At 40.4% G+C, this 15940-nt stretch overlaps 1 protein-coding gene across 2 annotated transcripts in view; it reads left to right on the top strand.

Annotated features, from left to right (window-relative positions):
- The window catches only part of adam28 (ADAM metallopeptidase domain 28), a 28974-nt gene extending 14684 nt beyond the window's left edge, over window positions 1-14290 (top strand). For both annotated transcript variants that reach the window (XM_033620349.2, XM_033620348.2), the window contains 12 exons: window positions 124-257; window positions 3679-3856; window positions 6296-6385; window positions 7440-7635; window positions 7773-7875; window positions 9862-10018; window positions 10190-10270; window positions 11507-11600; window positions 11732-11837; window positions 11922-12012; window positions 12098-12193; window positions 13446-14290. In XM_033620349.2, the coding sequence (XP_033476240.2) occupies window positions 124-257; window positions 3679-3856; window positions 6296-6385; window positions 7440-7635; window positions 7773-7875; window positions 9862-10018; window positions 10190-10270; window positions 11507-11600; window positions 11732-11837; window positions 11922-12012; window positions 12098-12193; window positions 13446-13478 (1359 nt within the window). In that variant the 3' untranslated portion in view covers window positions 13479-14290. The remainder of the gene's footprint in view (window positions 1-123; window positions 258-3678; window positions 3857-6295; window positions 6386-7439; window positions 7636-7772; window positions 7876-9861; window positions 10019-10189; window positions 10271-11506; window positions 11601-11731; window positions 11838-11921; window positions 12013-12097; window positions 12194-13445) is intronic.
- Window positions 14291-15940: the final 1650 nt, after the last annotated feature.

Raw genomic sequence — 15940 nt, 5'->3', positions numbered from 1 at the left:
GAAAGTCAGGACACAAAGCAGATTGAGGAAACATATTTGTGTCACAAGCTAGATGGCAAACCTTGGTTAAACAAATGCAAAATGGTGGTAAACATGATTAACTTCAGGACTTCCCCTTCTCAGGATCATAATGACCGGGCCATTGCAGTGGGTGCGACACTGGCCCATGAGATGGGCCATAACCTGGGCATGGACCATGATGACTCTAGTGCCTGTGCTTGTGTTGGTGATAGCTGCATCATGGCTGCAGCACTGAGGTAAGAAAAGTTGTTAAAAAAAAAAACCTCAGTCAAAAAGTGTATCGTTAAAGTAGGTCAGACACTGCAGTTAAACATTGATTTGTTCTACAAGCATCTGATGACAATTTTAAATAAACTCCACCAATTTAGCACATCAGAGTCAGTTTAGAGGTGCCTGCCAGACCAGTGTAGCTACATTAACTAAACTTGACCAAACTGGTTGCATTGTGGGTAATGTTCTGTAGGTGCCAGGTTTTGACAGGGAAGAAGAAGCATCAATTCAGACAGACAGACAGACAGACAGACAGACAGACAGATAGATAAAACTGAACTGAAGTCTGTGAACAGGATGTGTAGGTGTTTGGTAGTTGCAGGGTGTGGTTGAGAGTTACAGTACAGGCCAAAAGTTTGGACACACCTTCTCATTCAATGCATTGAATTGAACATTGTAGATTCTCACTGAAGGCATCAAAACTATGAATGAACACATGTGGAGTTATGTACTTAACAAAAAAAGGTGAAATAACTGAAAACATGTTTTATATTCTAGTTTCTTCAAAATAGCCACCCTTTGCTCTGATTACTGCTTTGCACACTCTTGGCATTCTCTCCATGAGCTTCAAGAGGTAGTCATCTGAAATGGTTTCCACTTCACAGGTGTGCCTTATCAGGGTTAATTAGTGGAATTTCTTGCTTTATCAATGGGGTTGGGACCATCAGTTGTGTTGTGCAGAAGTCAGGTTAATACACAGCCGACAGCCCTATTGGACAACTGTTAAAATTCATATTATGGCAAGAACCAATCAGCTAACTAAAGAAAAACGAGTGGCCATCATTACTTTAAGAAATGAAGGTCAGTCAGTCCGGAAAATTGCAAAAACTTTAAATGTGTCCCCAAGTGGAGTCGCAAAAACCATCAAGCGCTACAACGAAACTGGCACACATGAGGACCGACCCAGGAAAGGAAGACCAAGAGTCACCTCTGCTTCTGAGGATAAGTTCATCCGAGTCACCAGCCTCAGAAATCGCAAGTTAACAGCAGCTCAGATCAGAGACCAGATGAATGCCACACAGAGTTCTAGCAGCAGACCCATCTCTAGAACAACTGTTAAGAGGAGACTGCGCCAATCAGGCCTTCATGGTCAAATAGGTGCTAGGAAACCACTGCTAAGGAGAGGCAACAAGCAGAAGAGATTTGTTTGGGCCAAGAAACACAAGGAATGGACATGAGACCAGTGGAAATCTGTGCTTTGGTCTGATGAGTCCAAATTTGAGATCTTTGGTTCCAACCGCCGTGTCTTTGTGAGACGCAGAAAAGGTGAACGGATGGATTCCACATGCCTGGTTCCCACTGTGAAGCATGGAGGAGGAGGTGTGATGGTGTGGGGGTGTTTTGCTGGTGACACTGTTGGGGATTTATTCAAAATTGAAGGCACACTGAACCAGCATGGCTACCACAGTATCCTGCAGCGACATGCCATCCCATCCGGTTTGCGTTTAGTTGGACGATCATTTATTTTTCAACAGGACAATGACCCCAAACACACCTCCAGGCTGTGTAAGGGCTATTTGACCAAGAAGGAGAGTGATGGAATGCTGCGGCAGATGACCTGGCCTCCACAGTCACCGGACCTGAACCCAATCGAGATGGTTTGGGGTGAGCTGGACCGCAGAGTGAAGGCAAAGGGGCCAACAAGTGCTAAACACCTCTGGGAACTCCTTCAAGACTGTTGGAAAACCATTTCAGGTGACTACCTCTTGAAGCTCATGGAGAGAATGCCAAGAGTGTGCAAAGCAGTAATCAGAGCAAAGGGTGGCTATTTTGAAGAAACTAGAATATAAAACATGTTTTCAGTTATTTCACCTTTTTTTGTTAAGTACATAACTCCACATGTGTTCATTCATAGTTTTGATGCCTTCAGTGAGAATCTACAATGTAAATAGTCATGAAAATAAAGAAAACGCATTGAATGAGAAGGTGTGTCCAAACTTTTGGCCTGTACTGTATGTTGACTGCATCCTCTACAGACCGGTTGGCTTAGTGCATTTTAAAAACCCAGTGTGAACAGGGTCTTATTTAATTGATGTGGGAGGTAAGGGTCATTGTTTGGAAGAGAGCAGGGGCTTTTTGTAATCCATCATGTCCTTAAGATTTTTCCATATTGATCTGATATTACTGGTTGAGAATTGTTGCTCCAGTGTCATTGCATAGCCGATCTTAGCTTTTCTCATTGCAGCACATTGCTATGTAGTCTATCTATCTCCATTTCTATATGCACAGTTCTTTTTTTCATAGGAGGTATAAGTCTTCCAGGAACCAAGCTTTTTTATTGTCATAAAGTGTCACTGTTTTGGTACATTTCTTTGTAGAACTTAATGAATGACATCACTGTGTCCGTCAGCTCATCAAGAGAGCTCATCAAGGTTATATCTTACATACAGTAGCTACGCCCTCTACTGGACCCTATGGATAATACGTCAATCAAGCACACTTCGCCTTGTGAAATACGCAAAAACATAGCTGGCCAATGGATATGATCACCCGAATACATGTGGAGCCCACAATATCTAAGGAGACGTATGACGCTGTCAGCTCTTCTGCGATAGCGATTGCCCGCTGATAAGTTTCAGCCAGTCAGGATCAGTTTAGCTGGGCTGGTGTTATGTCCTAACATGGCATTCATTCATCAGGCTCCACCCATTATACCCACAGAGTCCAGTTGAGGGCAAAGCTTGTGTGACATAGACCGAAGGTTACAATATTGTAACCCTTGTTCTGTTAGCACAGGAGGAGCCCTTCACCTGGTGGCCTGTTGCGCCTATGTCACATGTAGACACATCCTGATTGGTTGCCTACGTTTATGTAAATTACAGTAGCCAAATGCGTGCTCATGATGAGAGGAAAGTATTATCCATAGAGTCTAGTAGAGGGCTCAACCTGTGCTAATAGAACTAGGGTTACGATATTTAACCTTTGTTTTGTTTTAAAATGTCCATCATGAGTCTGACGTGATAAGTCTGAGTGATATAAAAGTGCAATGCTAAATCAGTGGAGTACTCTTTTAACAGAAGCCATTATGACATGTCACAGTAGGAAAAGCCCAGGTGTAAATAACAAAAGCATTTAGCTGCTGTTGTTGCAGGGTCCTCATATTGCATGTTCTGACTGTCACATTGTCATGACTTAGTGGGACATTTTAATAATGGGGCCATTAGAGTCATATTATTATTTACACCTGTGCTTTTGACAAGTCACAATGTCTGCTGTGAAAAATTAAAAAATAGCTAGATTTACTCAAAAACTGTTTCAGAGAGGCTTTGTTGAGAGGCTAGAAGAAGAAGTAGAAGAATACATGGCATCACTGTTTTAATTAAAAAAAAAAGCCTGTCCTTTAAAAAATGTGACTTTGCCCAAAAATGTGTTGTTTTTTTTCTTCAGCTGGAATGTTCCTCGAACTTTTAGTAGCTGCAGCAGCAGCAACTATGAGAAATACCTGATCAAGCGCAGCCCCAGCTGCATGCTGGACAAACCAGACTACAGAGCTGTGGTGGCTCCTTCAGTCTGTGGGAACGGCTTTGTGGAGAGAGGGGAGCAGTGTGACTGTGGCAGTGTGGAGGTAAATGGACCAAAAAAGCGCTCATCCAGGACATGCAGAGTCCACCGGGCTCAGATTTACCAATATATACAGTGAAATGTTATATTGATCAAGGAATAAATCATAGAAAGGGTGAATTACTTTGCCTACAAATATGTTTGCAAAATGCAATAATGTAATTTACACCTGATTTACTTATGATTGAAAGTAACAGGGTGAGAAAGGCTTTAGCTGTTGACCAGCGCTGTTATAAACTCTCTCGCAACATACTTTTTGTTTGATGGTGATACAGGGGCTGTGCAATTTATTCCAAAGATTTCACATTGTGGTAATACGACGAAGCACACAGAGTGAAATGCATTCACTGCACTGATTTTGAAAATGTGTCTGTGTGTATCTGCCTCAAGGCTATTGTCTTTGAGAGTAAGCCTCAACACCTTGTTTCCTCTGTCTGATCTTGACTCTTCTGGTTAGTTATTTTGCCTGAAGGCATTATGAGAATGAGGCTGGTGGACATGCACCAACACATTTATTATTAGGGGAAGCAGAGTCTGTCTTCTTTTCAGCTGTGAATGAAAGCAGACACATTAGTGCAGACCAACACAACGACCTATTGTGAAGTCTTAAAGCTTTTTTTAAGATGTTTGGATTGTACATTAAGTATTGTTATGCAAGAGCCCATACATGCAGGCTCAGAAACAGCTTTTTTCTTTGGGCTGCTATTAAGTTAACCTCAGCTAGCCTACTAACTGCTCGCTGTATACAGCTTTCATAGTGCACAGCATCTCAATTATTTTTTACTTGTAAAAGTATTTGTATACTTTAATAATCCTGTCTCTTAGAATAATTTTCTGTCCCTCAAAGATGATGCAATGTTGTGATTGTAGCAATTATCGCAAATTCAGGTAATCCCTGTGTATTCTATGTGACCTTGCAATCATCAACACATTTAAATGGGTAAAATCTCATTGCATTGTAAAGCTGCGTGCAGCACATTGATTCACTTTCTCTAACTCTCTCTCTCTGGCTACCTGCTGTCATCACACGGCTAACGCTACCCAATGGTTATTAACAGATTTAACAGCCATTTCAGTGTCACTGTGAAATTGTTGGGACTGTTTAACGACTCAGTGTTGGATGTCAACTGCTGCTGCTGCTTTAGTTAATGCTAACCAGGCAGAGAGAGCAGGAGGACAAAGCTGACTGAATTTTGTTTGTACATTCCATCATAATAACCTGCAAAGCATAACTCAGCAGTTAGTAACTAGTCATTTTGACAAAGTTCATTCCAGTGACAGCAGCTGCAAATGTGTTCAGACCTGTTTGGGCCTCTGTTGGTATTGAGCAGAGGCACAGACAACAAACTCAATGCTTGCTTGGGTGCGTTGGTTGTTGATGTCCTGGGACACTGTGTCAAGTTCTCTTCTGTCAAGATACACTTGCATTTTCACAGGAAATTTAAGGTTTACATGGAATCTCTTTCAAAATAAACGCATTATGTCAGTACTACACCGCAAACAGATGTTTTTCCCTTCAACAACAAACACATTGTTTGGTTCAGGCAATAAAAGGAAATGGTTAGGTTTAGCAAAAAAACAACAGGGCTTAGCTTTAGAATCTTATGGGACGCGAGCACCGCTCTCTCGGATGAAGGTTGGTGTCTGTTGGACCCATTCACCACCCCTTTCCCTGCCTTAACTTTCGTTCAAAACACGGAGGTGGCTGAGCTGGTGGCGAGCAGCTAACAGCGCTAAAAATGTGAATGGTGATAACAACAGCAGCAGTGTTGATGGAGCTAACAGTGCTAATCTGGGGGGATTTGCTAGCCAGTGTGACACCCACATAGGACAAATATGCACCAACATGCATGTGTGGCCAGACTTTCCACCACAACAAACAGAGAAGTTCAGATTATAATACACACAGAGGTAGTGTGACTTCTCTCTCTGCTCAGGACTCCATTACTCCACTGTAACTTTACATAGCAAATATTAGTTTGCCGCTATATTAATGCTCTGAATATCATATAGAGCTCCATTAAGTCATGTACCCCAGCCCTTACTATATACCATATTTTTTTATGTATGCTACCACAATACCACAAACCTTTTCTTCTGGTCATCTACATCAAGTAGTATAGAAATAGCACAATAACATTTCCACATATCACAGGAAAATAATAACAAGATTTAGTTCACAGAGACTGTCAACTTAGACTGAATTCTGTCTTAGTATCACAGAGGTCTCCACAGAATACACTGTCACTTAAGTTAATAATGAAGGAGGCAGAAAAGCTCACTGTGATGTTTAAAGTTTTTTTGGTTTGTTTTTTTAGAGGGAAACACACAACTCAGAGGAAACCTAACATAACAGAACACTCCTGAGGGGAAGGGAGTGTAACACAGCATATTGAAGGAAAGGATTAACAACAGCCTAATAAGTTCTCTCTTGTCCTTACAGGAGTGCTTCAACCCATGCTGCAATGCCACCACCTGCACCCTGAAGGAGGGTTCACAGTGTGCTGAGGGCGAGTGCTGTGACAACTGTAAGGTGAGTAAATATGAATTCATAAGTCCTGTTGTACCTGCTGCAGGGACTTTCCTACCATGAACTCTTCCTTCACTGTGTATTGTGATCCAAGTGTCTGAACTGCTGCAGCCCTCTTGTGGGGATTTTAGGTATTGCAAATATTTGAACTTGCACCAGGACAAAAACAAAAAAAAAAAACAAAAAAAACTCACAAGCTCACAAGTAAACCACCCTCCTGACCTTTGACCTTTTGGACATAAAATATCACCACTTCATCATTTTATCCTATTAGATAATGTGTGAAATTTTGTCATAATTAGCATATGAATTCTTGCACGGTGGTGCGGTGGTTCGTACTGTTGCCTCAAAGCAAGATGGTTATGGGTTTGAACTGCTGCTATCCTGTGAGGAGTGTACATGTTCTCCCCATGTCAACATTGGTTTTCTCCGGCTTCCTCCCACAGTCCAAAGACATGCAGGTTAGGTGAACTGGTGACTCTAAAATGCCTGTAGCTGTGAATGTAAGAATGAATGGTTGTTTGTCTTATTGTGACAGCACTGTGATAACCTGATGACCTGTCCAGGGTGTACCCTGCCTCTCGTCCAATAACACCTGGGATAGGCTCCAGGCCCTCCACAACCCTGTACTAGGATAAGCGGTTATGAATAATGAATGAATGATTGAACATGTTGAAGTGAAAACTGTTATTTCCAACATTGTCCCAAGATGTTAGAAGACAAAGGAAACACAAAGAAGTACAAGACGTTCAAAATAAAACAACATAATGAAGACGTGAAAACATCCTGAACAAACAAAATCCTGAGATCCAAAAACACATCACCTTATTGGCCTCAAGAGCTCGGTTAACTGGGTTACATAAAATGATGTCTGAAAGACACAACCACAACCTAGGCAAAGCAAAGCAATGTTATTTATGTGACGTATTCATTCACATATATTCATACACTGAGACAGTTTCACAGTGTTAAATACTTATAAAGCATTACATATTGAATAATCTATGACATGGTATGTAATCTGATCTGATGTACTGTGACTCCCACCTCCACACAGATCTCACCTAGTACCACGGAGTGCCGCAGAAAGCAGGATGAATGTGATCTGGCAGAGTACTGCGATGGGAAGAGCGCCACCTGTCCTGAGGATGTCTTTGCGGTGAATGGCCTCCCATGCGATGGAGACCTGGGATACTGCTACAACGGCCAGTGTCCACAGAGGCCAAACCAGTGTTTCAAACTGTATGGACCAAGTGAGTGTCCTGTTCTTTCATGTATTTGTTGTCATGTTTCGTCACACTACTTTGTTAAGAAAAGAGACAATATTAGAATAGGTTAACTATCCCATTAAATGCTAAAAGGGCTCCATGAATTTCTCTTCTGTCATCAGGTGCTACAGAGGGCCGTCTTAAATGCTATAACCATAACACCAGAGGAACCTACTACGCCTTCTGCAGACGTATAGAAGACCAGTACATCCCCTGCCAGCAACAGTGAGTCTCAGCAAACATACAGTAGGGTAACTGCTTTGCAATGGACCCTAAAAGTTAGTGGTGCCTGCAGAAATGATTGATCGGGGTGGCCAGATGGGGCCACTGACTATCTTGGGGTAGCACACCAAAACCTGCTGTTCCATGTCAATATGGAGAGTTATGGACTTACATACTGATATACTTTGGTTTCTTATTTTACAGTTAATATTACTAATGACCTGATGTGCATAGACCAATATGGTACAATTAACAATTTGAGTTCCACAAAAATCCTGTTTTAACATGTTCAGCATCCATACATGTCAGGTGATACATTGATCTTTAAATAGACTGCTTGTCCTTGTCCTTAAAAAGACATATTTACAGCTTTTTTTGAAGGAGTATTTTGATCGGAAGGGACAAAACATTTCCATTACACAGGTGGTAAGAGACACCCTGATACACTGATCACTGACATTACATTAAGGTTTTTTTGCTTGCGGAATTGCAACCTCTATTCAAAATAAGTTGGGACACTGTAAAACATCAATATTAACAGACTGCATGATTTGCAAATGTTTTTTGACTTATATTCAGTTGAATACAGTCCAAAGACAAGATGTTTAATGTCCAAGCTGATAAACTAAAAATTTGGGACAGGGGCAACAAAAGATTGGAAAAGTTGGGGATTACTGAAAAAACACCTTTTTGGAACATTCAACAACAAAAAAGTTGCAAAAGTCGTAACAGGTGTAAGTATCATTATCGTATATGAAAGGGACATCGTTGAAAGGCTCAGATGTTCACAAGCAAGGACGGTCACTTTGTGAAAAACTGTGTGGGCAAACAGGCCATGAGTTTAAGAACAACGTATCTCAATGCATTCTTGCAAAGTATTTAAGGATTTCACTGTCAACAGTCCATAATATCATGAAAAGATTCAGAGAATCTGGAAAAATCTCTGCATGTAAGGGGCAAAGCTGAACACCAATATTGAATGCCTGTGACCTTCGACCCCTCAGGCTGCAGTGCATTAAAAACTGACTTGATTACATAAAGGATATTATTACATGGGCTCGGAAACACTTTGGAAAACCATTGTTAACAGATTTAATTACTGCATCTACAAATGCATGTTAAGACTCCGTGCAAACCGAGCAAAGAGAAAGCCAACAGCATCCAGAAACACCTCCAATGTCTCTGGCTGAGACAAAGTGGAAAGAGTGCTGTGGTCTGAAGAGTCCACAAATTAAAATTGTTTTTGGAAATCATGAACGTGGTGTCCTCTGCACTAAGCAGGAAAAAGATCATCCGGATTGTTACCAGCTCAAATGGTATAGGGGTGTGTTAGTGCCCATGGCATCATGGGTAACTTGTACATCTGTGAAGGCACCATGAATGCTGAAAGGTACATACAGGTTTGAAGTAACATACGCTGCCATCTAGATGATGTCTTTTTCATGGAAGTCCCTGCTTATTTTAGCAAGACAATGAGACACATTCAGTGTGGCTTCATAGTAAAAGAGTGCAGGTACTAGTCTGGCCTGTCTACAGTCCAGACCTGACTCCCACATGTGTGGCATGAAGTGCAAAATATAACGGAGACCCTGGACTGTTGGGGAACTAGTGAGTCGTATATCAAGCAAGAATGGGAAAGAATGTTGATTTCAAAACTTCAACAATTAGTGTCCTCAGTTCCCAAACACTTACTGAATGCTGTTAAAAGAAAAGGTGATGTCACACAGTGGGAAACTTTTTTGAAATGTGCTGCAGGCATCAAATTCAGAATAAGTGTATATTTGCAAAAAACAATAATGTTTATCAGTTTGATTTTTAAAGATCTTGTCTTTTTGACTGTATTCAGTTTAATATAAGTCAAAAAGGGTTTACATATCATTGCATTCTGTTTTTATTTACATTTTACATGGCGTTCCATCTGTTTTAGAATTGGGCTTGTAGTTAGAATTGGCTCTGTGTACATATTTAACCCCACTCTTTCCTTTGCAGAGACGTGTTTTGTGGGAAGCTCTTCTGCCATGGCGGTAATGCCAACCCAGCCTACGGCCGCATGGTCAGGGTCGGTGACTGCAAGGCAGCTTTCTTTGAGGACCACACCAAAGACTACGGCCAGGTGGACACTGGGACCAAATGTGGGGATGGAAAGGTAATAAGCTCTGTTAGCCTCTTGAATGATTTTTTAAAATATGTTTTTAAACAGTTATTCGTTCTTTTAATGTGTTTTCTGTTCATGATTGCTACACAGTCAATGGAGAAATTACACTTACTTTGCAGTACGTATCAAAGTATGCAATGTCTCTCTCACTTTTTTTTCAAGGTGTGCAGCCAGAGTCAGTGTGTGGAGCTTGAGACAGCGTACAGAAATGTAAACTGTTCGGCAAAATGCAGCGGCCATGCTGTAAGTACATGTCGACACAGCTCAGAATTTATTTTAAATATCTATTAATCTGGTTGTTTTTTTGTCGTTGTTATTTGGGTAACAAAAGTAACACATTAGAGGTTTAGTGTGTATGATATAGTGGCATTTATGGTAAGATTGCAGATTGCAACCAGCTGAAACTTTTAGGAGAACTACAGTTGCTGATGCAGCATTGGTTTGTCCATTCTGGGCTACTGTAAAAAAATAAAATAAAATACAACGGACTCCATGGAAGATGACCTGCTCCATGTGTAGATATAAACAGCTGATTCTAAAACTACACCTCTTTCAGTAATGATAAACTAATGAAAATATAATGATGAAAATTGCATTCCATTTATGCCAGTATATCCCCCTTTAATGCAACACACTGGACCTTTACATGATTAAAAGTTTTGAAAACTCAAATTACAGCAATTACAATTACGACTGCTAAATAAGATACAAGGACAGAAAACGACACAATATACAACTTTATACTTATCCTGGATTTACAGATTGTGAGACAGGCAGGAGGTTTGTGTTGCAATACAATGATACTTATTCCACAGCTGAGTTTCACCTGTATGTGACAGAGAACTGGTGGAGTTGTTCTAAATCCTGTAGGAGGATGCAGACGAATTACAAGTCCAGTGTTGAATATGAGTGGATTACTGAATTTTTCTGAAGATAATCAAATACAGTGGCATGCAAAGGTTTGGGCACCCCTGGTCAAAATTTCTATAATTGTGAATAGTTATGTGAGTAGAAGATGAAACATGCTTTTCAACATTTTAAGCAAGATTAGAGTATTATTTTTGTTTTGTACAATTTAAAAAAAATGAAAGGAGAACCAATCAGAAGTTTGAGCAAAACGTGCAAAATACATGTGTTTGGGAGGTACTCAGCATAGGACTCGATAAATGAGGCTTGGATTATACTGCATGAGTTGTGTGAGAGATTGTAAACAGGTGTTTTGATATAGTTTTGTTATTGTTCAACATGGCCCCCCTTTACTTAAAGTCATCAAGAATTGTTTCTGTTTTTGGATTCTTCGTTCACTGTGAAGGCATGCATTAAAAATGTTTTTTCACAAATTCAGCGTAACACAGAGTGAGTAACTGATATACAAATGGTCATTTTGTGGGTGAAGTATTCCCTTAATGTTGGTACAGGGGTCATTAAACACAGTGTGATAACATCTGATAATGGCAGGATTTGTGTTGTATTTTTCAGGTGTGCAACCACAGAAGTGAGTGTCAGTGTGAGCCTGGCTGGATGCCTCCTTACTGCGAGTCCAAGGATACAAGTTTGAATCCCATTTCTACAGGTAAGACCCTCCCATACTTGTTCATTAGTATCAAAATGTGTGCTTTCTGCACAACTAATATTAAATTTAATAAACCACTGATGTTGCACCACTGCATCCAAACAAAACTGATTTCCATTCCATTTCTGCAGGACCAGCTATTGCCATCGCAGTGGTAGTTGTTCTAGTGGTTTTAGGTATCATTGCTGCTGTGTTAGGATTCTGGTGGAAAAAACGCCAAAGTCCCATATTGCCAACGTAAGTAATCATCACCCTATTTCAGGTCTTGGTTTAGCTATGTATGTTGCTGTAAACTCACTTGAGTCCCTCATTTTCTAACAGTACACAAACGCGGAGGAAGCCGACAGCAGTGAACAGCTCCGCTCACCACCTAAACAGTGCACCAGTTCCTAGTCAACCCATGCCAGTGCAGGTAATTTGAACTAATGTGTACTACAGATGCTGAGTTTGCATATGACATATAACTGTGCATTCATTAATATTACTTGAAATTTTAGGGTGGAAGGCGAAAGCCCAAAGCAGCTCCACCTCCACCTCCGCCAGCAGGGAACAGACCTAAACCTCCGAGCCAGAACTACACAGCTGCACGCCAGGTAACTGTGATTCCTGCCACATTACACACAGCTCACACTCATTTGACACTGTATTAAACACCACAACGTTCGAAGAGATACAATCAAAATCTTTACATACTTCTTCACTAACAGTTTGATCAGGTATACCATTCAGATTGGCACCAGCTGGGGTGCCGTATGTTTCTTTATGTGTGAATAACTTATATTAAAGCCACAAGAGAAAAGCACAGACAAAATCAAGTTTTGTATTTCTCCCCTGTATGGGCGCCGTTTATTCCTATGAGTTCTGCTGCCACGTTTTGAAATTACTTGCCCATTACAGGGCCAACAGAACAATCACACTAGAGACTTATGGTGGCCGAGTGGCTAACTTCCACCGGCCAAATGGCAAACTTCTGATTTAGTTAAATGTGAATGGGGATAAAATAATTTAACTGTGCCACTCTTTTAGATTTTCAAAATGTTTTTTGACTGAATAGTTCAAATACCGATAGTGAAATGAGTCGTTCTGCAGGGATTGTAACGCTCAAAAAAATGTATCCACTGATTTACGGACGCCTTTTTCACAGTGTAAGTCTATGGGGGAAGAAGCCTTTTTGGGCTCCATGACAGTCCCCGATGGTGTAATTCCACTTTTGGCCACTATGTTAAATTAGCTTCATAGCCCGATACTGTTTCTGGGGGCTTGGTGCATGTGTGTATCCCACTGCTAGCTAATCACAACCACTCTACACTGCGCTCACATGATGCTTATCGCTGATATTGGAATGGGGTCATTGTGGTAGCATATCTCCCACCTTCCAGTTCCCCACCCTGGTTAACACTGTTAGCTGTCAGCACCGTTACTGTTTTTAACGCTGTTTTTGGAGTTAGCACCATTAGCTGCTAGCCCCTAGCTCAGCCATGTTGAGAACCATATGCAGACAACCCATATGATCTGAATATTGTATAGAGCTCCTTTAATCTGCCACTGACACCTGCCAAGAAGTAATCCAGCACATAATGGGCTGTAAAACACAACCACCCAGATCTTTAGAGCTGTTGGTAGATGTTAGACAGACCAAGGCTCACTTTTTTCCCCTTGCTTCTAGCTTTTATGTTTAGCTAAGCTAACTAGCTACTGCCTGCAACTACATATTTAACACATGAGTGGTATCCATCTTCTCATCTAACTCTCTGCAAGAAAGCAAGAAGGTGAATTTCACAAAATGTCTAACTATTCCTTTAAAGCTTGGTCAATTAAAACATCTATTTTTGGTTTGTCCTCTAGGCTCTGAGGCCAGTACCTCCACCAAAGGTCTGATGTCTGACACTGTGCCACCCCTTTGTAAATCTGGAGAGACTCTTCTTTGTCCATAGTCCCCAACGAGCAGCTGCTGGTGATCCAGAGAAGCAGTTTCCTCTGCAGTTTTTTTCCACTGCAACGCTGTCTGAAGCACGATCGAGTGTTTGTTCCAGTGACGTGCAGCGTGCAGGATGAACATACTGGATTTAAAATTGTTACTTGCTTGCCATGCACTGAGGACTTGATATTACAGGGATGAACTTGTTTTTAAGGCACTTTTTTATTATACAGGGTTGGGGTTTGTACAACTGCAAACAGCTCTGGCCCTGAATGTGAGCCATATCATTTTATACATGTTGTGTTATTTTGTCACAAAAACGGTACAGAATATTGCACAAGACTAGATTCAATTGTGAATCAGTATTCAGCGACTGCAGTTGTTTGTTGATATTTCATGTTGTATTTTTAAGCCTCAGAAATATCCTGAACTGCTTTCATTAGCTTGATCCAACATTTCAGGCACTCTAGTGCAGTACAGTGCAATTTAATAGAAATACTAACTCAGATTTCAGAAAACAAACAGTGATTAGGACTGCATTTACCTTGCCCCTCTTAAGTTCTGTAATATGCTACATGTCCATATTTTTTGTTAAATCTCAAGCAATACCTTCATTAATTATCAATTAAAATACAAGACAGTAATAGATGAAATGATTTTTTTGTAAGAAGACACATTAGGTCTGTGAGAGTGTAGACAATGGCAGAACCCAGTGTTAAGACAAAAATACACCATGTTAAACAAGATCAAGTTAATTTCCAAATAAATAAAATATAATTTTTATGTTCTACAATCAGCACACTGCTTGAGATTTAAGCAAAACATTTGACAATGTAGGTTGTAATTTATTGTTATTTCTTATCTGGTTTATGTAAATACATTTTTTAAATGCACATTTATCATAGTGCTGCTTGTTTCAAGTTCTCTATGTGAACAGGTACAAAATAAAATACCCAGGTTTCACAGTCAGTACTGAGGCTGAAGGTGGTGGGGTTTTTCTAAATGTTGCTTGTCGCATTTCTAACCAAAACCTTGTAACTTGTGAAACATGAGGGTTCAAAGCAGCGAGGATTTATAGTAAATAATGATAATGATGACTGTATATGTTGAAATGTAGCCAATATCTGAAAAACACAAGACATCATGTTACTGTCCTAAATTGTGTTAAAGAAAGCCCATACCCAGGTGGTAGTAATCTTGATTTTAAAAGGCCTGTGACTGAATATTACTCCTCTCTGCTTTAACCGTTTGCCCTCGAGGGAGGCAGTGACCCCAGATTATGCTACTGAAAGAGGGTAGGGTTGTAACAGGCAGCTCTGAGCAAAAATGTCTATGATGTGTCACAAAAAAGTGTTGCAAACAGAACTACTTAATGAAATTTAATAATGGGAAACTGTTATTGTTTTGTATAAATGCATTGTGTACAAAAAGCAAAATCTTAAAGCTATACTTGGATTTTTTTTTTAACACACTTGTCCTGTCTTAAAGCTGCATAAAGACTTTTTTCCATGGACTTAAGTTGTGATGTCTGTACTGTTTCTGAGGTACATTAACTTCTTGGTACAAACACTTCAGTTTTAAAACTCACTAATAGACAAATCCAGATTCATTTCCCCACTGTCATTGATGAGAGTGAGCTCGAAACCTAGCGGTTTGGAGGCAGGGTTAAAGGAAATGCTAGTGCTCTGGCTCTATGGGCCTATTGATGATTCAGGTACATTTTTACCTGAAAATCAATCAATCATCTTTGGCTTCATGCTCCACTAAGGAAGTTTCATATGAATAAACAGGGCCCTGTCTCCACATATACATCCAGTTTTCTTTGTTCACTCATGGTATTATCACCGTATAGAGAAGCCATCAAAAATCAGAGACCTTTATTTGGAGGCAATGAAGTTCCAATCTCTATGCACAGACATCAGCACATGTATGCAGAATCTTCGGAAAAGGGACAAGATTTTAAAATTAGAAATATTCTGGTTTCTTTTTTAAGTGCCAGTAGCATTGACCAATCACGTTTGAGCGGCAGGTAAACAGTCCATGTGGATCGGTGGAACACATTGGCCGAAATGTAATCTCACAAGTAGGGGTGACCCAGAGTAGTCGACTTTTCGGTCTAAGGAGCTTGATTCGACTACTAAGCAATCGTTGCGTGACAATGTGGTTGTGAAAGAAAGGATCATTCCATTCAGGCTATATGGGGGTGCTAAATGTCTGACTTAACATAGAATTGGTTGGTGTCTTCCAATAAATCATGACATATAACCTATTTTGGTATAAATGTATAAATCAGAGCAGTCACATACGAATGTAGCTCTGGTTCTTGAACTGGTTCCGTCCAGGACTCTTAGAACTTTGGAGGTATTTAGCAAACCAGCCCACATTTGAACTGGGAACCAACCAATTTATTTTCGTTTTAAAT

This window comes from Epinephelus lanceolatus, chromosome 9 (genome assembly GCF_041903045.1).
Source record: "Epinephelus lanceolatus isolate andai-2023 chromosome 9, ASM4190304v1, whole genome shotgun sequence".
Taxonomy (NCBI): domain Eukaryota; kingdom Metazoa; phylum Chordata; class Actinopteri; order Perciformes; family Serranidae; genus Epinephelus; species Epinephelus lanceolatus.
The sequence above is the reverse complement of the archived record's forward strand: the minus strand, read 5'-3'. Positions and strand labels throughout refer to the sequence as shown.